The sequence below is a fragment of the Somniosus microcephalus genome, chromosome 20 (genome assembly GCF_052327205.1).
Source record: "Somniosus microcephalus isolate GS21.2 chromosome 20, FLI_Smic_1.0, whole genome shotgun sequence".
NCBI lineage: Eukaryota > Metazoa > Chordata > Chondrichthyes > Squaliformes > Somniosidae > Somniosus > Somniosus microcephalus.
In genome coordinates this window covers 65663628-65685990 of record NC_141006.1, presented here as the reverse complement: position 1 = coordinate 65685990, position 22363 = coordinate 65663628, and the positions used below count along the sequence as shown (strand labels likewise).

The 22363-nt window shown below is 41.4% G+C and overlaps 1 protein-coding gene across 11 annotated transcripts in view; it reads right to left on the bottom strand.

Annotated features, from left to right (window-relative positions):
* Positions 1-12111: 12111 nt before the first annotated feature.
* LOC147103362 (protein 4.1-like) overlaps positions 12112-22363 on the bottom strand; it is a 192627-nt gene continuing 182375 nt past the window's right edge. For 9 of the 11 annotated variants that reach the window (XM_085962870.1, XM_085962880.1, XM_085962873.1 and 6 more), the window contains 4 exons: positions 15163-15264; positions 14776-14856; positions 13890-13992; positions 12112-13051 (listed from right to left, as the gene is read on the bottom strand). In XM_085962870.1, the coding sequence (XP_085818996.1) occupies positions 13891-13992; positions 14776-14856; positions 15163-15264 (285 nt within the window). In that variant the 3' untranslated portion in view covers positions 12112-13051; position 13890. Of the gene's footprint in view, positions 13052-13884; positions 13993-14775; positions 14857-15162; positions 15265-22363 lie in introns of all 11 variants that reach the window. The other 2 variants (XM_085962871.1, XM_085962875.1) reach the window with 2 other exon arrangements.

Sequence of the window (22363 nt, the reverse complement as noted above, 5' to 3'; positions counted from 1 at the left end):
ATTTTGGGTGAGGATGAGATCAGGCCTGGCTGTACTGTCTACATCAAATATTCTGAGAACACTCGCTGTCTATGATCACACATTTAAAAAATGGTCACTTGGGGAAAGTATTGTAGGGCTGGCAGTGCTCCATTCGAGAATCAATCACTGCCTTAAAGGAGGGGAGAACATGGGAATACTGTAGTGTATATAAAATAGAATATATATCTACAGTAGCCTAGTGGTTATGGTACAGGATGAGTAATCCAGATTTTGGGTATTCAAAGCTCACCATAGCAAGTTGTGAAATTGAATTTAATAAATCTGATGTGTTGTGGGCTAGTATCAGAAAATGACCATAAAAGCTGCTGGATTGTTATAAAAGTCCAACTGGTTCAGTCATGTCCTTCAGAGAAGAGAACCTGCCACCCCGCCCTGGTCCACAAGTCACTCCAACCCCACACTATGTAGTCGACTCTTAATATCCTCAGCGCAACTTGGCATGGGCAATAGATATTGCCTTGCCATTGTCACATACATCCCAAGAACAAATAAACCAAATTTACATGTTTATATAAGAGTTATTTTTTCTGTAATACATTAACAGTAATACATGGTTCTCAGATGTAGCAATGTATTGTCAGGATACATCCATTGGACATGCAGGTAGTAAATCATAAAACTGACAACATTCTTACACCATATGACTCTACTTTAATCTTCAATCATGCTTCGAAGATATTTGTATGAATCAAACACACCAGACTGATGAGGAACAAAAAGAATGTTTACATAGTACTAACAGCACAGAAACAGGCCATTCGGCTCAACAGGTCTATGCTCCACGTGAGCCTCCTTCCATGTTACTACTTCATCTCAACCTATCAGCAGATCCTATTCCTTTCTCCCTCATGTACTGATCTAACTTCCCCTTAAATGAAGCTATGCCATTTGCCTCAGCCACTCCCTGTGGTAGCGAGTTCCACATTCTTACCACTCTCTTGAGTAAAGAAGTTTCTTCTGAATTCCTTATTGCATTTGTTAGTGACCATCTTATATTTATGGCCCCTAGTTTTGGACTCCCTTACTTAACAGTAGTTTTGCTGCCCTAAAGGAGATTACTGAACCAATTAGGTTTCTACAACAATCCTGACAGCTTCACCTTTACTGGTATTAGCTTTTTTCAAAACTGAATTCCAATTCTCAAACTACCATGCTGGGATTTGAACTCGCATTCTTTGTGATTGCTAGTCCAGGCCTCTGGATTGCTAGTCCAGTCACACACCGTAGCGCCTATATGTTTGTATATCGCAGCACACGCCCAAGTAGAGAGAAAGAAAGAAGAAAGACTTGCATTTATATAGCGCCTTTCACGACCACTGGACGTCTCGAAGCGCTTTGCAGACAATGAAGTATTTTTGAAGTGGCATCACTGTTGTAATGTAGGAAATGCGGCAGCCAATATGCGCACAGCAAGAGGCCCAAGGCTGTCCCAAAACTGGGCCCCAGACATCATCGACATCTTTGGGGTGAGCTGCTGATGCCGGTCGCCACTCCACAGGCAGCTCGCCCCAGAAGAGAAATCAATTTCGGGCTGCAGGCAGCGGCCCGCTTCTAAGTTCTGGAAGGGGGTTTGGATCGGGAGTGATCACCAGGACTGTGGAGTTCAGGTGGAGCACTCCTGCTCCATAGAAAATTTAATTCAAAAAATTAAAATTACCATTAGTAGGGGGCCACACAAGAATCCTCATTGGGAACAAATTTTACACAGGGGTCCTACACCAGGTGTTGGGCCCCTCATTAACATATTTACATTTCTCTTGCTCTGTGTTCTAACTCCCTTACCTTTAGCCACTCTTGTACCTTTAGCCTCTCTTGTACCTTTAGCCGTCTTTCGGATGTGACGTTAAACCGAGGCCCCGTCTGCTCTCTCAGGTGGACATAAAAGATCCCACGGCACTATTTCGAAGAACAGCAGGGGAGTTATCCCCGGTGTCCTGGCCAATATTTATCCCTCAACCAATGTAACAAAAACAGATTATCTGGTCATTATCACATTGCTGTATGTGGGACCTTGCTGTGTGCAAATTAGCAGCCACGTTTCCCACATTACAACAGTGACTCCACTTCAAATAGTACTTCATTGGCTGTAAAGCGCTTTGAGACGTCCGATGGTCATGAAAGGCGCTATAGAAATGCAAGTCTTTCTTTTTCTCATTCGTGACCCCTCAACTACTGTAAACAGTCTGCTTCTATCTACCCATCTTTTCATAATTTTAAACACTTTTATCATATCGCCCCCTAATCTGCATTGTACTAATAAAAAAAAAAGCTTCAAGTTTAAAAACATAAGAAACTCTGGCATATTGTTGAGGTACAGAGAATGATGATCACATGAGCCATTATTGTCTTGAAAATATATGCCTGAACCATGGGGCTAAAGGGTTTAGGAATACAACTAACTACAACCGTGACAATAATCATAGAATGATACAGCACAGAAGGAGGCCATTCAGCCCATCAAGTCTGTGCTAGCTCCTTGGTAGAGCTATTCAATTAATCCCAGTCCCCTGCTCTTTCCCCATAGCCCTGTAAATTTTTACCCTTCAAGTATTTATCCAATTCTCTTTTGAATGTTACTATTGAATCGGCTTCCACCACCCCTTCAGGCAGTGCATTCCAGATCACAACAACTCGCTGTGTAAATAAAATGTTTCCTGATGTCGCCACTGGTTCTTTTGTCAATCACCTTAAATCTGTGTCCTCTGGTTACCAACCCTTCTGCCACTGGAAACAGTTTCTCCTTATTTACTCTGTCAAAACCATTCATGATTTTGAACACCTCTATCAAATGTCCTCTTAACCTTCTCTGCTCTAAGGAGAATGATCCCAGCTTCTCCAGATAGTTGAAGTTCCTCATCCCTGGTACCCTTCTAGTAAATCTCTTCTGCACCCTCTCCAAGGCCTCAACATCCTTCCCAACATGGGGTGCCCAGAATTGAACACAATACTTCAGCTGAAGCTGGTTTTAAAGGTCAAGCATAACTTTCTTGCTTTTGTACTCTGTGCCTCTATGAATAAAGCCAAGGGTTGCATATGCTTTTCAGCTTGTCCTGCCACCTTCAAAGATTTGTGTATGTGAACCCCCATGTCTTTCTGATTCTGCACCCCCGTTAAAATTGTACCATTTAGTTCATATTGCCTCTCCTCATCCTACCAAAACGTATCACTTCACACTTCTCTGCGTTAAATTTCATCTGCCACTTGTCTGCCCATTTTACCAGTCTGTCTGTCCTCCTGAAGTCTGTTACTATACTCCTCATTGTTTACTACATTCCTGAGGTTTGAATCATCTGCAAACTTTGAAATTATGCCTGTATACCCAAATCCAGGTCATTAATATATATCAAAAAGAGCAGTGGTCCTAATTCTAACCCCTGGGGAGCACCACTGTATATTTCCCTCCAGTCTGAAAAGCAACCGTTCACCACTACTCTCTGCTTTCTATCCCTTAGCAAATTTTTTATCCATGATGCCACTGTCTCTTTAATCCCATGGGCTTCAATTTTGCTAACAAGTCTATTATGTGGTACTTTGTCAAAATCCATATGCACATCAACAGCGTTACCCTCATCAATCCTCTCTCTTACTTCATCAAAGAACTCGATCAAGTTAGTCAAACACGTTTTGCCTTCAACAAATTTGTGCTGACTTTCATTTATGAATCTGTACTTTTCCAAATGGCAATTAATTTTGTCCCGGATTATTGTCTCCCCACCACTGCCGTTAGGCTGACTAGCCAGTAGTTGCTGGGTTTAACCCTCTTCCCTTTTTTGAACAGGGGTGTAACATTTGCAACCCTCCGATCCTCTGGCACCACCCCCATATCCAAGGAGGATTGGAAGATTGTGGCCAGAGGTTCTGCAATTTCCACCCTTACTTCCCTCAGTAACCCAGGATGCATCCCATTCAGACTGGGTGACTTTTCTACTTTGAGGACTGCCAACCTTTTAATGTACATCCTCTTTATTTTTATCCTATCCAGTAACACTACTGCCTCCTCCTTTACTGCTATATACTGGCATCTTCTTCTCTAGTGAAGACTGATGCAAAGTACTCATTTAATACCTCAGCCATGCCCTCTGCCTCCACAAGGTCTCCTTTTTGGTCCCTAATCAGCCCCACCCTTCCTTTGGCTACCGGTTTACTATTTGTGTGTTTATAAAAGACTTTTGGGTTCTCTTTTATGTTAGCCGCTAATCTATTCTCATACTCTCTTTGCCCCTCTTATTCCCTTTATTAGATTATCTCTGTACTTTCTATATTCAGCTTGAATCTCTACTGCATTATGAACCTTGTAATTGTCAGAATCCTCCTTTTTCTGTCTCATTTTAACCTCTACATCCTTAGTCATCTAAGGAGCTCTAGCTTTGGCTGCCCTTCCTTTCCCTCATAGGAATGTCTCTACTCTATACCCGAACCATCTCCTCTTTGAAGGCCTTCCATTAAAAGACTTGCATTTATATAGCACCTTTCACGACCACAAAGTGCTTTACAGCCAATTAAGTACTTTTTGAAGTGTAGTCACTGTTGTAATGTAGGAAATGCAGCAGCTAATTTGCACACAGCAAGCTCCCACAAACAACAATGTGATAATGACCAGATAATGTTTTTTTTAGTGATGTTGATTGAGGGATAAATATTGGCTAAGACACTGGGGATAACTCCCCTGCTCTTCAAAATAGTGCCATAGGATCTTTTACATCCACCCAAGAGGGCAGCCAGGGCCTCGTTTTAACGTCTGATCCAAAAGGCAGCACCCGACAGGTGCAGCACTCCCTCAGCACTGCACTGGAGTGTCAGCCTAGATTTTTGTGCTCAAGTCTCTGGAGTGGGAATTGAACCCACAACCTTCCAACTCAGAGGCAAGAGTGCTACCAACTGAGCCGTGGCTGACACTTGTTCAATTACTGTTTTGCCGACCAACTTTTGATTCCAATCCAATTGGGCCAGATCCCATTTCAAGTCACTGACATTAGCCCTCCTCCAGCTAAGTATTTTTACGCTTGATTGTACCTTGTCCTTTTCCATACTATTCTAAACCTGACGATATTCTGATCACGGTTCCCACAAGCTCCCTCACTGAAACATGCTCTGCTTGCCCCACTTCATTCCCTAGAACTGGATCCAGCACTGCTTCCATCCTTGTTGGGCTGGAAATACACTGATCAAGAAAGTTCTTTTGTGCACATTTCAGGAATTCCTCTCCCTCTTTGCCCTTTACACTGTTACTATCCAATCTACATTAGGATAATTGAAGTTCCCCATTATCACTACTTTGTAGTTCTCACATCTTTCTGTAATTTGCTTGCAAATTTGCTCCTCTATCTCCTTCCCACTATTTGATGGCCTATAGTATACACCCAGTAATGTAATAGCTCCTCTATTGTTCCTTAATTCTAACCAAATAGACTCTGTCCTTGGCCCCTCAACTACATCATCCCTGACCATATCATATCATAGTCCCATGCCTGCAGCTCACCAACCTTATTTACCATGCTCCATGCATTTATGTACATGCATTCCAAACCCATCTTAGACAGCTTCTGATCCCTCCTATTTATGAACTATTCTTTAACTCTAGTGCTATTTGTCTCTCCAAGTCCTCTGTGCACCTTGTTTCTTCTCTCTAATGTTTCATCCTGGTGCCCATTAAGTTAAACTTTTTTAAATGAAACCGTTAATAATTTTCCATTCCAGCTGTCATTACTCTTGTGCTCAGTCATGCCTCAGCTTTGGTAGTACTTTTCTTTTCAGTTTTGCCAAACCCTCTTAAACCACTGCAGATGTTACTTGTATTTGACCCAAGACATTTCTTTGGCTTTATCTTTTCTGCATAACCCAACCAAATTGCTAAAATTCACTGCTGTTCATCTTAATCTCTATAACAACTACAAAAGCTAAGTAGCATTTGTTTCTTTACATACAAATAGCTTGGTATTGCTGCAAACTTAGAGGTGATTTATGAATTACTTTGCAGGGATATATTGGCAGTAAAGTCAATGTTAGCATTTTTGCTATAGGTTTATGTACACAAAGCCACTCCCTTGATAGCTCAGCTGGCTAAGGCAGTGAGTGGCTGAATCATACTGACCAGGAAAGTTCCATTTGAATACATGGTCTGTGCAGAGTTAGCTGATCCTGCTGGTAGTATACTTTAGTGCCAATTAGGGTAGGTTAGGGGAGGAAGGATAGGCTAGGGTTACTACTGTACTCTTGATTGCAGAGACCCTTGCCTGGGAAGTATGTGGATTTGAGCTCAGCTGTAGTGCTCCGGCAGTTGGATAGCCTGCTGACATTCATGATCTAGGTTCCAGCATGAAGAATAGTAAAGTAACAAAACTCCTGGTGCCCTGGAACCATACTCGAGCAATGACATTGATGGAAATTAGTGAAAGTAAAACCAATTAAATAGCTTGAAATCATTTATATCATAAAAACAAATGAAGGATTAACACAGACCATTGTGGTCTAACAGATTTAAAAGTAGTAATCAGGAGCAAAACTAATGATAAAAGTACAAAAATGAAATTGTAAATTCCATGAAATGACACCAGCTGTGTGATCAGAGATGGGCAGTCATCAACTGCTGCACATGGTTTAGAAAAGGATTGTGGAAGTCTTTGTAGGTATTCTCTGAATTAAATTCAAGTGCTGGGCAAAATAGGAAAAATTCCTGAACCCATTTTCCTGATACAACAATTTTGAGTTTTTATTTGAATCAGCCGGTAATGATTTGGGCTTTCTCCCAACACTTTTGTCTGTCGCATACAGCAAAACAGCAGTTCCCATAAGCAGAGAGGGTCACCTATGAACCTCTATCCTTTATACTGTAAATGCCCGAGTGGGATAGTGTGCCAGCGGACTAACAATTACCGCTTGATTACTGTACAATGCGCTGCAGACTATGTGGAATGCTCATCATATTGTCCATCTATTCTGAAATGCAGGAAATACACACCATTAGACTGTTGTACTCAGGCTAAAACTAATAGACAGATTTATTTGCAAGAGAAGCACACACATGCAGAAAGACAGAAACTAAAAGGTACAATAGGTGACTTACACAATACATAAATTGTTTCAAAACATATAAAGCTACAATTTCTTTAGTTCTTTTAAGTAGCTTTTGACTGGGTCTCTGAAAAATGATACATAGATGATTGACCTAGAACCCCTCTTAGTCACGTCACTTGGTATAGGCAGTGCAAAGGGAAATAAAACCTCAAAACTGCCCATAGATTGCACTGGGCAAAGTTTGACATACAGTCTCCCTCAGTGTTTCCTGTTGCCCACCGAAACCACATCTTGTCCCATTCCCGCATACCTGTCAATTCTTTTAAACAACTCGAATTCCTCTTAAAACAGTGTTGTCCAATTGAAATTGGTGACTGGCCACAGGCGTGGCTACGGTGACCATTTCAGTCACCAACCCCAACTCCTTTCCTGTTCCATTTCCTATACGGAAAATTGATTAGATAGTGGTCGGAGCAATTTTTTCACATTAAGGTCCATCTGGGAACTGCAAATTTCTGAAAACTTATGCAGAGAAAGGTGTGCGAGAGGGGGAGCATTAAAAAACCTTAAATAGAAAGTTGAAGAAATGAAGACTCCATCTTGAAACAAGCGCCATTATCATCCAACATGCTAAACTGTACCTTGGAAATTTGACTTGCTGCCAGAATAGATCATAATTTCACATCTTCTGCTCGTTCGAGAACAATTCAGCATCAGTTTTTAAAAAATAAAAAAGTAAATAGCCGAGGTTTGAGGATGTGTTTTAAATAATCCAACACAAAAAAAACCCGTAACGTGCATATGAAAATTCAGTCTGCAGAACAGAGCAGTTCACTATTTACAGGGTGACCTGATGAAACCCAAGCAATCCATGAGATTCTATTTCCAGCATTGGTGGAAAAAGGCAAAGGCAAGAACATAGTCAGCACAAATGTACCTTTGCCTAACTTATGCAAATTGAATGCTTAACAAAAATGTAAAATTGTCACACGTTAGGTCTGCATGAAACATTTAAGGCTGGAACATGTGCAGATTTGATGGCTGGCTAACTTGGATGCAAAGCAACATCTTACACAGTCCCTCTTTAATGCTCCAGTCTTGTTTAGTTGCAACGACTTAATATTAAACAGATGAGGTTCTGCATACACGACTGAAATCTGTATTGTATCTCTGCAGGAGCTTGTCTCTTGTAATTTCTTTGCCAGTAAATTGCATAATTAATACAAGGTACATGATGTGTTGTGTGCTTGAACTGTTTAGTTTAAAAAAAATATGCTTTTATGTCAATCATCTAAGTAACAGAACTTGCTTTTTTTTTTATTTTCGTCCAACTTCAATGTTCACTTTAATGTTAATTGAAAGTGGAAATTTCTTAGAATTTTATATTTTTAGTTTAATCACTAAAGTTAATGTAACTAACGACATAAAATTTACTTTTCAAAGTTGTAGTGAAGGCCTCCTCAGTACCTAAGCTGGTTAAGGTAGTGACTAACTCATCCATACAGAGCAGGAAGGCCCCAGGTTCAACTGATCTCAGCTGCGACCCTTGGGTTATGGAGGGGAAAATTGGTGGGGGTTCCTCACCTGACTACTATCTGAAATGTGGACACGACATGCAAGGCAGGATCAGACTTAGGTGGTCTGCAGTCCAAGTCAGCCAGCCAGCCATCAGGTCGGCACAATATATTCCAGCTTATGCAGATCTAGCATGTGACAATTTAAGATTTTTAAAAATTGATTTTCAAACCAAAATTATGGACAAAATAGTCACATGAATGTCTTGAGCGCTGATCTGCTAATATTGCCACAGTAATTTCAACCCTTTTATCCTAGGAGGAAGCTCATTCAACCACAGATTAAACTTCAAAATTCTATGAATTTATTTTTCTCAAACCACAAGGGTATTTTAGCAAAATGTATACACCAGACTCTGATTAAAATCTGCATTACTATTCAACTCTCATCAGTTGTGTTGTGCAGATGCATAGAAACCACAGATATGGTGGCGAGTAAATATAGACGTAGATGAACAATTGCTTTTCAAAGGAGTTAATTGACACAGCATTAACTACTTTCGATTGGATTCTATTCAATAAATCTGCTACTCTCAAGCAATGGTGGTGGTGATTGGGGGGGGGGGGGGGGGCGCGGAGAAACAGCATTCCCCCCCCCCCCCGCCGCCCCTCTTCTCTTCCTCTCAAGGCATTAATTCCTTGCTGGGATCTAGTTACATTGACGTCAATGGCTGCTTGCTCAAGTGACCAAATTTAGATGCAAGGTTGACCGTGAGCATTGATGGGCTATTTGACCACGAGGGGCACTGCAGCTTAACCCAAATCTGTGCTCGGCAAATTCTGACAAATGTACACATCTAGTGGCGGGGAGGGGGTCATTGGAAAGGAATTACCAGCAGGGAACGCTAGCCAATTTATTCTCTTTCCTAAAGCAGGGTCACTGAAGCCAACTGCAGCTCCCCTCGTGCTACCCTGGCTGAGATCAGATCAGTCAGTGGATTGAGCCTGCTCTGTATTCCTCAATAACTCAACGTCTCAACCAGCAGAGCCATTGGGAGCTGAAAAATTCTTATATGTATCTTCGGTTCTCCTGAAACTTGTTCGTTTTGTACTACCCTCCTTAGTTTTGGAATAACTTTTAAGTTGCTTACATTATGTTAAGTTTTTCAACATTATAAAGGCCCGAAGCATGGTCCCCTCAACAGTCTTTTCTCCAATGAAAGAAAATACAATAAATAAATTGATCCCTGGTAAAACACTAGAGATTGTAACTAACTCTAGAATCAGAGGGCGCACGCGGGCTGAAGCTTAGAAGAAGGCTTTTTAGATTAAAATTTTTTTTTTTTTATAGACATTTTAGATTTAAAGCGGATGGTGATGCAACATCAGCATCAGGTACTTCTCAACAACACTCTCCTGCATTTACAGAATAAAGCACCCTCTGCATGATACAAATGTTTCTTAACACCATCAGGAGAGAACACCTACTGCATTAGTGTGACACTTCCATTTTGTACCCTTGTGGTCTCAATGAAACTACCAGTTATACTTCATTTTGGGCAGTGTTGTACTGCAGACTATTTGATCCACTATCTGGACTGAGATTGGCCCAAATTCACTCCAGTAGGCAGAAAGGTTGCAACCTAGGTTCCCAAGGTGAAAGGTTAACCTACTGCTCCAATCAGTCCCCAGGCTTTAAAAAGCACAGTTCAGGTTGCAGATCAGCTGCCAAAATACGAAATTGGTTATACCTAGCTTACAAGTACTAGGACAGGATAAATACTTCGTCACCAGGTGTTTTCATTTTGTAGATAGGTTGTAGGTTGTATCTTGCATTAATATTTTTAATGTGCATCAATGTAAACATCTGGTTTCCAGCACTCAACTTGAACTCGTCATATGCTCCAGGGGAGAGAGCACAAAAGATTTAATACACATTCATCTGTATGCAGTCAACATATTTATGATTGGCTAGTCTAGTCACAATTTCCATGATGAAAGCCAAATCAGTGTTCAAAGGCTAGCCAACCAAATATAATTATGAAATGGAATAGCGCAGCTGGAGTGTCAACATCTTATAATGCTGTTTTATCTTAACTTTCAACTCAGTATGAACATACTTCAAGCCAAATTTATCGTAAAAATTGCTGTATTATCAAGAAATTTCACTGCAAATAAGATTGGTTGACTGCTGCTTCCTTAATATTCTTTCATGAATAGGTCACCAACAATCTGCTTTCTGTGTAAACTTATCAAATCTTAGAAAATACATGTTGAAGACTTGCAAAATCTTGACATAGTTGGAAGACTGAATTTCTGACACTGCACATTTACAAATTACAATATGTGCAGCTTTACAATCTGCAATATTCTCTTTAGTCCAATGTTACTTAAAAACATGACAGGCCAGATATTAGATAGAGCTAGGTACTTAAAAGTTTTGTATATAATTAATCACATTCACAAGTACCTGAAGGCTGACATACTGAAAACTATTTTTTTTTTTTTTTTTTTTTTTTTTTTTTTATAAAGGAGTTCAGGCTCTGAGGTTTCACAAGGTTGGATTCTCAGCATTTCTAAATTTAAGATGGCACTTCATAGTCTGTAATGTCACCTCCTGGTTATGGAAATATACAACTGCAATGGATTGGATTTTAAACACCACACAAGTTCTAGGAATGGGGGGGGGGGGGGGGGGAAGATAATTAAGGCCACACAGTCAAAATGGATTCCAAAGTTTTGCAACTCAGTTTATGATCAAAAAGTTTTATTTCTTTAAAACTGTATTCAAAATGCCATAGAAGGAAGATCTCAGTCAACACTTCCAGCTACCAAATGCTACTACTGAACTTTCCTATTACATCATCAGCATGATCATGGTGTGATTGAAGTCCCACAACAGCGAGATAATTCCCACTAATTAATATCTACAAAGACTCCACAATTCATTTATTTTGATTTTCCATCAAAAGGTGTCCTAATATTAAAAACTAATGGAGTAAAGTTTTTAAAAAGCTAATTCTATACAATTATAGAATTAAAAGAACTTTACAAAAATCCTTCAAATCAGTAGGGTTCACATCTAAAAAGAATGGAATTCAAAGTACTGAGCTGCTTTTCATAGTAGGATTGGGATCATAAGCTTCCTAGATGCATATTAATTTGCAATACTGCATACATGTGGGTCACAGGTTGGTTGTGAACAGTATATATCACTGTGCACGAGAAATTAAGATTTTCATCCGCTTTAGTTTGCGAAGCTACCTAAAAGTTACTTCAGAACCTCAATATTTTTCAAATGTCTAATCTGTAAGCATGATATCTGTTTTAGTGAGGCACATAATTCTTGCCAGCAACAGCCTGGACTGGATAATCTCTGCCGACAGAAAAACAAAAAACTTTATACAGAAATATAACATATCAGAACACAGATAATCAATAGTGCTAGAATATATTAAAGATTAAATTGTCCAGCCAAGACTATGCAGTGTACTTTTTGAAAATTTGTGTGACGTGTTTAAAAAAAATTCTGAAACATAAATAAAAGAGCAATTCTAAATAATTTATTCCATATTACTTTAGCACTTGATGATCACAATCCTAATTAACATGTCTGCTTTTTGGCTGGGAATTTTGAAGCTCTGTACAACTTCCTGATAATATCAAAGCTGTTATATCCTTTTTCCAAAGTCCTTTACAGGTTTATCTTTAAAAATAGAATAAAAATTTAAAAGCTTTCCCCCCCTTACTTTAAACACTGTGAATTTTTTTTGTAAACTTTTGCGTTTCAATAGCTGTTTATGAAAAACCCACCAGAATGGACCAAACTATAAGAATTGCCAGCTAGCTGGTGCTGAATCTTGAAAAACTTTGACAGTCTGTTTGAAAAAGGATACTACAGCTTTCAAAAGTAAAATAAAAGAGGAAGGCTCCTGACAGGTAACAATGAAGACTCCTTTTGCTAAAATGTTGAGAAATCGAAGTGTCAAAGTTCACAACTATTCACAGCTCCTTTAATTCACAGTATAAAATGTTTCATGATTAAACAATTTCATTTCTTCACTCTTCACAAACTACTCAACTTCTCAGCCTAAATACTGAACTTTATTCTGGTTTTTTGCGCACTAAAACAGCCAGTGGGTAAAACCCCAAAAGCGAAGCAGTTTTCTCAATGTGTTTTTAGGTACTGAAATATGTAAAAATCTATGGATCTAAAACTGTATCAAATAGAATGTTTCCAAGTAATTTAAAAAAATCCAAAGAAAACGGAGCCCAAGATTACACATCGGCTTAGATCTCTTCTCGTCTTGTCAAAAGTCTTTTGTGCACTTGGTTCCAATTATAAGACTTGGTGATTATTGAAGGGTTGCTAAATAAGCGCAAATGGCAGTGGTCAGATCCTAAAAAGGTATAAAAATCTTCCATTGAATGGTCAAGCGGTAGGACTTGGAAAGAAGCTGCTCACAGCATTTTCTTTACTTCTGTAAAACAAGAAATGAGGAAGCTGTTACCACACAGTAGGCCGAACAAACCACTAAATGCAGAAATTTTAAATTATAACCTGCGCAATTTAGCACTCAAAAATTCCGTAGCTACCTATTCAGTATCCTAATCAGCAGATTTTAAATACATTTTTCTCTTATCTAAGTCACAGCAATCTCCACGTAAAGGGGGCAGGCTTCCAAAGCATGGTCTTCCTTCCAAAGCATGGTCAATGCTGCTGCTATGCCAACACGGGCGGTGTACAAGATCTGCTGATTTTCACTCCCTGGGGGAAAACATTGTCTCGGCTCAGCATCTCCAACTGCAAAATTTGCTGTGTGGGAAGTTGTGCATCCAAAGCAGCATCTTGCCACCCTGGAACACCAAGGCACTACACAGCTGTTATCTATCTACAGCTGTTCTGTAGGAAATGTAGCAGTTGAAAGCACAAATCGTCTTTTATGTGGAGTGAAGATGCACATCATGCTACTAAAGTTTTAGACCAGCTACAGATGAAAATATCCAAACCAGGATTATGTAACATGGCAGATTTAGATCTGCACCAATTTTCTGTCTGCTGTTCAATACTACTGATGGGTCTGTCTGTAGCTTGGATGATATTCCTTGCTGAAGCGCAAGATACTGTATTAGCAGCTCAAAACTGAACTGATGTTAAATCACTAGACATATACTAAATTTGATTCATCATATAAACACTGTATGTAATCTTGTCAGCAAATCTATTAATTTAATTATGTTAGAAAAAATGTTGTTGTCTTTTAATGAGGATACTATTAGCAAAATCAATGCAGTCTCTGATTAAAAGATTTACCTGACCTTATTCCTCCCCAGCTATCTCTGTCTCTTGATGTACCACTACCTTGGTCACGGACATATCTGGATGCTGCTCTTTGGCCTCTTTGATGGCTTGTGCCAAAGCCTGCCAAAATACAAGAACGTGAAAAAATGAGACATTTCTCTAAATATTCATGCATTTGCCTAACTGTGCAGTTGCTCTAGTTTGGTGCTGCAACGTGTTGATTATTTATAGGTGTGGTTTGTGTTTTCCATTCCTTCAGTGTGTACAAATGTAACTTTAAAAAAAAGACCAATTCAAAATGTTCACGGACTAAAATGTTGTGCCTGGAGTTGAGCAACACAGAGAAAAACACTAAAAAGTAAACTTGGATCAAACTGGTAATTTCAGTCTGAAGCAGGTTTAAATGAAAGAAAGAGTGCACTGTACAGGCGCAGCACAACACTGCACCACAGGGTAGAAGGATTGCAATTCTATACTTAGAAATCTTCTGACCGTTACTAATTCAGGGCTAAAGGAAGGAGGGGGCGTGCTTGGACAACCTCCTTAAGACAGAAGTCTTCCGTGGTCATTTTTACACTCCTTCTGGCAGCAGGATGAACACTGATATTGGTGGAAGCCAGAGATTAGGTTACTTCCTCTTGGCTACGTCATGGCTTATGCTTTGAGGAAATCGAATAATTTTAAAATGGGGTAAAATTCTCTGGAAGTAACTAATTATTAATGCAATCTAAGCACAAGTTGTTAATTATAAAATCATAGTTACTCACCAACAATAAAGATCAGGTGCATCTGAGAGGTACTAATAGATTATTTGTTGGTATGAAGATTACTATCCTGACCCAAGAACATATTTCATAAATGGAATCTAGAAATTCACTGCACAGTAAAAAAAATCATTTTCACCTGATCGTGGTCAACATCGGAATCCCCTGTGATTACAATTCGTTTCTCAATTCTGGTTTCTGAAATTCCCCCTTTAACAGTCTGAAAAAAGTGAAAATGCAGCTTTAATTCGACTGTACTTAGGCATTCATTTTGGTGAAAAAAAGTGGGAATATAAATTGAGATGTTGAGCCATACTGGTCTCACTCTCGTACACCTCCTGATGGCTGTCTGAAGAACAGCAGTGGTGCACCTCCTTAATAATTAAAAAAAAAACTCCTTCCAATCTAAATTCACACATCTTATAAAATGCACTACATTAGAAAAGGTAGATATGCCATTTTTTGTCACACAGTACCAACAAATATTCAACGGAAACCTTCAAATGTTTTAGTAACTTTTCCTTACCTTTGTGATCTGAGTGGTTGTAGTGGTGGAGATGGTCTCGGATGTGATAGTCTGAGCACTCATCAATACCCCAGGCTCACAATCGCCATTACCATCATCTGTCTGCAACAAATGACAACATACGACTATTGAGAAGTTCATTAAACAGGGTGTACAGTAGTGTGGTGGTTATATATTGCCAGCGACGCCCACATCCCAAGAATGAACTTAAAAAATGAGGGCGAGTCTACAATACCCATGAAAGAGCATCATTTAAAAAGAAACACTAAGTAACAGCAACTTGCATTTATATAGCACTTTTAACATAGTAAAACATCACCAAGCGCTTCATAGGAGTGTAATCAGACAAAAATTGACACCTAGCCAAAGAAGAAAATATTAGGACAGATGACTAAAAAGTTGGTCAAAGAGATAGGTTTTAAGGAGCATCTTAAAGGAGGAAAGAGAGATGGAGAGGCAGAGGGGTTTAGGGAGGGAATTCCAGAGCTTTGGGCCTGGATGGATGAACGTTAAGGCAAAAGGAGCAGGGGATGCACAATGGGCCAGAGTTGGAGGAACACCGAGTTCTTGGAAGGTTGTAGTGCTGCAGAAGGTTGTAGAGGTAGGGAGGGCCGCGGCCATGTAGGAATTTGAACACAAGGATGAGAATTTTTTAATTGAGACCTTGGTGGACCTGCAGGTCAGCGAGCACAGGGTGATGGGTGAACGGGATTTGGTGCGTGTTAGGATACGGGCAGCAGCGTTTTGGAAGAGCTCAAGATTGTGGAAGATGGGAGGCCGGCCAGCAGAGCATCAGAACAGTCGAATCTGTAGAACAATGTTATTCTACAGGTAACAGCCATAGACTAGAACGCTCCAAAAATCAGCTTAAAAAAAAGGACAATAGGTAATATAATTTTTAAATGAATATTTTGCATCTGTGTTCACTATGGAGAAGGACGATGTAGGCATAGAAATCAGGCAGGGGGATTGTGATATACTTGAACAAATTAGTATTGAGGGAGGAGGTACTAGCGGTTTTAGCAGGATTAAAAGTGGATAAATTCCCAGGCCCAGACGAAATGTATCCCAGGCTGCTGTGTGAGGCAAGGGAGGAGAGTGCAGGGGCTCGGACACAAATTTTCAGAACCTCTCTGGCCACAGGGGAGGTGCCAGAGGACTGGAGGACAGCCAACGTAGTACCATTATTCAAGAAGGGTAGTAGGGATAAACCAGGGAATTACAGGCCAGTGAGCCTAACATCAGTGGTAGGGAAATTATTGGAAAAAATTCTGAGGGACAGAATTAGTCTCCACTTGGAGAGGCAAAGATTAATCAAGGATAGTCAGCATAGCTTTGTCAGGAGGAGATCATGTCTGTAGTGTCCGTGTGTAGATAAAGACAGGAGTTGGTTCATAGGTATTTACTAAGCAAGTCTGGGGGGGGTTCTAAAGGATATACACAATACACAGGCTTATATAGCCCAAGTGGCAATTACTGGCATTGCGCACACCTGGGGCTCTTAAAGGCACATACACCACAATTGCTTTTAAAGGCACATACACCACAATTCCTCCCCTTCTAGCTAACTAGTACATCATATTTTAAGTAATTATTAATTACATGTAATATGCAAAATAATATACATTGCTGTATTAATTAATTATAAGTTAGTCTCTCAGGAGGCTTCCTGACTCGGTCCGGATAACGCCTCGGGGGTGTAGTAGTTTCTGGTGGTGTAGTAGGTTCTTCTGGTAAGGCTGATTCGGCTTGAAGGCCAGTGTCGGGTTCATCGGGTTTCAGTATCACCGGATCGGAGGTAGATATGGGTATCTCTACTTCATCGTTAGATGTATAGCGTGGTGGTGTAGGTTGTCCCTTTTCGGATGACTTGATGATTTGGTCAGCATGGCGCCTTATTATGCTTTCTCCGATGTCCACAGTATACATCAGTGGTCCTAGTCGTGTGCAGATAGTTCCAGGCTGCCATTTCTCGGTACGGTAGTCCCGGGCCAATACCGGTTGGCCTATCTGGAAGGCCCTAGTTGGCCTTTCATTCATGCCCTGAAACTGCCGGTTCTCCACGTCCCTTCGGATGTTGGGCTTGACCAAATCCAGCCGGCATCTTAGGTTTCTATTGTAGATCATCATGGCGGGAGTTTGGTTTGTAACCATATGTGTTGCATTCCTATATGCAAATAAGAAGTTATCCACCTTGTGCTGAAGTTTTATGTTTTCATTACCCATGGCCTTTATGGCCTTCTTAAAGGTCTGGACAAACCTTTCAGCCAATCCATTGGTGGCGGGATGGTATGGGGCGGACGTGTAGTGCTTTACCCCATTGTTCTTTAAGAACTTTCTGAATTCTTCGGACACAAATTGCGGTCCATTATCAGAACATATCTGTTCCGGCAGCCCATTCCTGGCAAATATGGTCCTTAATACTGTGATGGTTTTTTCCGTGGTGGTGGAGGACATCTTTATTACCTCCGGCCACTTGGAGTGTGCATCAACTGCGATTAAGAACATTGAGTCCATAAATGGACCAGCAAAGTCGATGTGCACCCTTTGCCAGGGAGATGAGGGCCACTCCCATGGATGTAGAGGGGCCTGTGGCGGAGCATTTTGGACCTTCTGGCATCCTAGGCAGCTCTTGGTCATGTCTTCGATGTCTCCATCGATACCTGGCCACCATACAAACGCCCTAGCTAGGTTCTTCATTTTCACTCCACCCAGATGCCCCTCGTGAAGCTCCTTTAGCACTTTATCCTGGAGTTTGGGTGGAATCACCACTCTGGATCCACACATCAAGGTTCCTTGGCACACTGACAGCTGTTCTCTTCTTTGCGAGAATGCTGGCAACAGTGGTTCGCCATGTGCTGGCCATCCCTTCATTGTTAAATCGTAGACCCGTGAGAGAGTAGGGTCATTTCTGGTCTCCCTTTCAATGGCAGAATTTGTCACCGGTAGACATTCCACTATGGTAGAGTGGAATATCTCTACTGGGTCTACTGTAGGTGCCTCTTCTATCGTTGGCAACGGCAGGCGCGATAAACCGTCAGCATTCCCATGCTGTTTTGACACTTTGTATTCAATGTTGTATTGGTGTGCCCCTAGAAAAAGGGACCACCTCTGTAGTCTTTGTGCCATCATAATGGGGACACCTTTCTTAGGGTTGAATATGGAGATGAGGGGTTGATGGTCAGTCAGCAAGGTAAATTTTTGTCCGTGTAGGTAATGGTTGAATTTCTTCACTCCCCATACCAGGCTGAGTGCTTCCCTGTCTATCTGGGAATAGTTACGCTCAGCTGAGTTCAATGAGCGTGACGCAAAAGCTATCGGCCGTTCCGAGCCATCAGGGAATCTATGGGACAATACGGCTCCTATGCCGTAAGGGGATGCATCGCACGCCAGTCTGATTGGTAGTGATGGGTTGTAATGAGCCAAAACTTTCTCGGATGTGATTAAGTCTTTACATTTATGGAAGGCACGTTTACAGTCTTCGTTCCATTTCCAAATCACTCCTGTCTGTAGAAGATCATTAAGAGGGTGTAGAATAGTTGATAAGTTCGGTAAAAATTTATGATAGTAATTTATTAATCCCAGGAATGACCTCAATTGTGAAACATTTTCAGGTGCTGGGGCTTTTATAACTGCTTCAATTTTTTTAGGTGACTTATGCAACCCTTCCTTATTAATTATGTGGCCACAATATATCTGATTTTGGAAAAATTCGCACTTGGGGCGATTTGCTCGTAGGCCCCGTTCTTTCAGCCTAGTGAGCACCTGCTCCAAATTGGCAAGGTGCTCGTTGTCGTTTTCTCCTGTTATAAGGATGTCGTCTAGGTCACACTGAGTCCCCGGAATCCCTTGCAGGACTTGCTCCATAGCTCTTTGCCAGATAGCTGGAGCTGATGCTACTCCAAAAACCAGTCGATTGTACTGGTACAGGCCTTTGTGTGCGTTTATTGTGAGATACTTTTTAGAGGTCTCCTCAACCTCCATCTGTAGATATGCCTGTGCCAAGTCAATTTTTGTGAAACGTTTTCCTCCGGATAGTGAGGCGAAAATATCTTCTATCCTCGGAAGAGGATACTGTACCGTGTGAAGGACCGGGTTTACAGTCACCTTAAAGTCCCCACAGATGTGAATTTTTCTCTGTTCCTCAGTTATTTTTCAATGCTTTTTTCATGACTGGAACGATGGGTGTTGCCCATTCGCTCCAATCTATTTTGGATAATACGCCTGCCTTTTCCAAATTCTCCAGCTCTGCTTCGACTGCCGGACGTATTGCGTATGGCACCGGTCTTGCCTTAAATTTTTTTGGAATTGCTGCATCTTCCACTTTTATTGAGGCGGTGATGCCTTTCAAGGTTCCTAGTTTCTCTTGAAACACTTCTTTGGCGTTGGCCAAGATGTCTTTTAATCGTTCAGGTATGATGTCATCATTGTCTTTTTCCTTACTGGTCACCGTCAGTGCCTGAACGGAGTGCCAGTCTAAACGTATCTTCCTTATCCATTCACGTCCCAACAACGGTGGACCACCATCTTGTAGAATGTATAAATACAACTTTTGTATTTCTTTGCCGTTGTATACCACAGGCACCTTTATTTTTCCTTTGGGGTATACTTTCTGCCCCGTATATGTTTTTAAGATAATGGATGTGTCTTTTAGAGGTATATGCGAAAATAGCCTCTCGTAATCTCGGTTAGAGCTGATCCTGTATCTAGCTCCATTTTAACTGGGGACCCTGCTATTATGAGGGTAACCCAAATGGTCTGGTAATCTTCATTGGCAATTACATTATGTAATTTGAGAGAGCTTAGTCTCTTGTTCCCGGAGTCGCTATCGCTCTTCTGGTCTTTGGAGCTACTGTCCGTCATCATTTGTACCTTTCTGTGCTTTTCCTTATTGACTCTTTTCCCATTAGTGGATTTTTTATTTTCAGATCGGCATACACGTGGAATGTGTCCCATCTTTCCGCATCGCCTGCATGCTTTTTCTTTGAACCAGCAATCCCTCTGGTCATGGTTGGATCTGCCGCAGCGATAACATCTTTCGAAACCCCGTGTCATTTCATGGGTGCCGAAGTCCTGTGGCCTTTGCTGTATCTTTGCCGCTCCTATTGCACTGAAAGCCTTGTCCAGTGTTAAATCTTTTCCAGAAGATACCTTTTTTTGTGTTTCTACACTTAGGGGATCGCAGATGAATTTGTCTTGCAGAGAATCTGCCAGTCCTGCCTCGAATTGGCAGTGTAGGGTATCAACAATCTCCTCAAAATTCTTGTCCATCGGTTCGGCTGGAGTGATTAAGTTGCGTAACAGCTTGTATGTTTCGGCGCCCATTAGATCCAGAAGCACTGAAGCTTTTTTTTCATCTTCTATTCCATTTGCGGTGCAAAACACCTCCACTCTTTCTACATATGTGGTCCAATCCTCTATCTTGTTATCAAAAGCATCAATATTGCCAAAGTTAGGCTCTGTTTCGTTATCAAAAGAATCAATATTGCCAGACTTAGGCATTTCAAAAAAAGATATGGCGCTTCCCGCGCTTTTTTTTTCTCTCTCTGTAGCAACGATATGGCGCTTCCTGCACTTTCCCGCCGCTGCTACCGATAACAATGCTGTTTTACTGTGGTTTCCGTTTATTCACTGTTGGAGACTCGTTCCTGACGGAGGTCTAAACGCTGACCTGCTTGCCGCGCCGGCCGTCTCCCGAGTGCACCCTCCCAGTCCGTTATTGCTTGCCTCCGATTTCGCTGCCTGTCTCAGCTGTAGAGCCCGCCGCTAGAGCCCCAGCCTGACGCCCAGGAAGGATTAGCGCAGTACCTGTCACCAGCTTGGCCAGCTGGTGAAACCACAGTTTCTATTACTTCCTTGAGTCTTCTGAACGCTGGAGGAATCGATGTCCTTGAGGTGCTGCCGAATTGCAGGTAAGTCCGTTTCCACCTCGTCGCCACTGTAGTGTCCGTGTGTAGATAAAGACACTGAAGACAGGAGTTGGTTCATAGGTATTTACTAAGCAAGTCTGGGGGGGGTTCTAAAGGATATACACAATACACAGGCTTATATAGCCCAAGTGGCAATTACCGGCATTGCGCACACCTGGGGCTCTTAAAGGCACATACACCACAATTGCTTTTAAAGGCACACACACCACAATGTCTGACCAATTTGATTGAATTTTTCGAGGGTGTAGGTGAGGGTAGTGCAGTTGATGTAGTCTACATGGACTTCAGTAAGGCTTTTGACAAAGTCCTGCATGGGAGACTGGTCAAGAAGGTAAGAGCCCATGGGATTCAGGTCAATTTGGCACATTGGATCCAAAATTGGCTTAGTGGCAGGAGGGAGAGGGTGATGGTTGAAGGTTGTTTTTGTGACTGGAAGCCTGTGTCCAGTGGCGTACCGCAGGGATCAGTGCTGGATCCTTTGCTGTTTGTAGTGTACATTAATGATTTAGATATGAATGTAGGAGGTATGATCAGTAAGTTCGCAGATGACACGAAAATTGGTGGAGTGGTAAATAGCGAAGAGGGAAGCCTCAGGCTACAGGATGATATAGACGAGTTGGTCAGATGGGCAGAACAGTGGCAAATGGAATTTAACCCTGAAAAGTGTGAGGTGGTGCATTTTGGGAGGACTAACAAGGCAAGGGAATACACAATGAATGGTGGGACTCTAGGAAGGACAGAGGATCAGAGAGACCTTGGTGTGCACGTACATAGATCACTGAAGGCAGCAGGACAGGTAGATAAGGTGGTTAAAAAGGCACATGGGATACTTGCCTTCATTAACCGAGGCATAGAATATAAGAGCAGGGAGGTTATGATGGAGCTGTACAAAATGCTAGTTAGGCCACAGCTGGAATACTGTGTGCAGTTCTGGTCGCCACACTATAGGAATGTCAATGGGGAGCTTTTGGAGGCAGGACTCCCGCTTGTTGGGTTTTAGTCCCGCCTCCGTCGACTTGTGGCCAACCCACGCTATTTTCCCTTGATTGACCTTGTTAAGCCCGCCCAGCAGGTTTAACAGGCCAATTATGGGAAAGCCAGTTACAGGTGACGTCAGCGAGTGCCATTTCATCTGTCAAGAGCTTTTGACAGATGAAATGTCATGACAATCTGTCTTCTAAGTTGTGTCATTACTCAAGACTCAATTAGAAAGCCTTCCTGACCAGAAAGCAGAAGGCTGCAGCTTTTGACAGTTCAGCGGCCATTCTGCT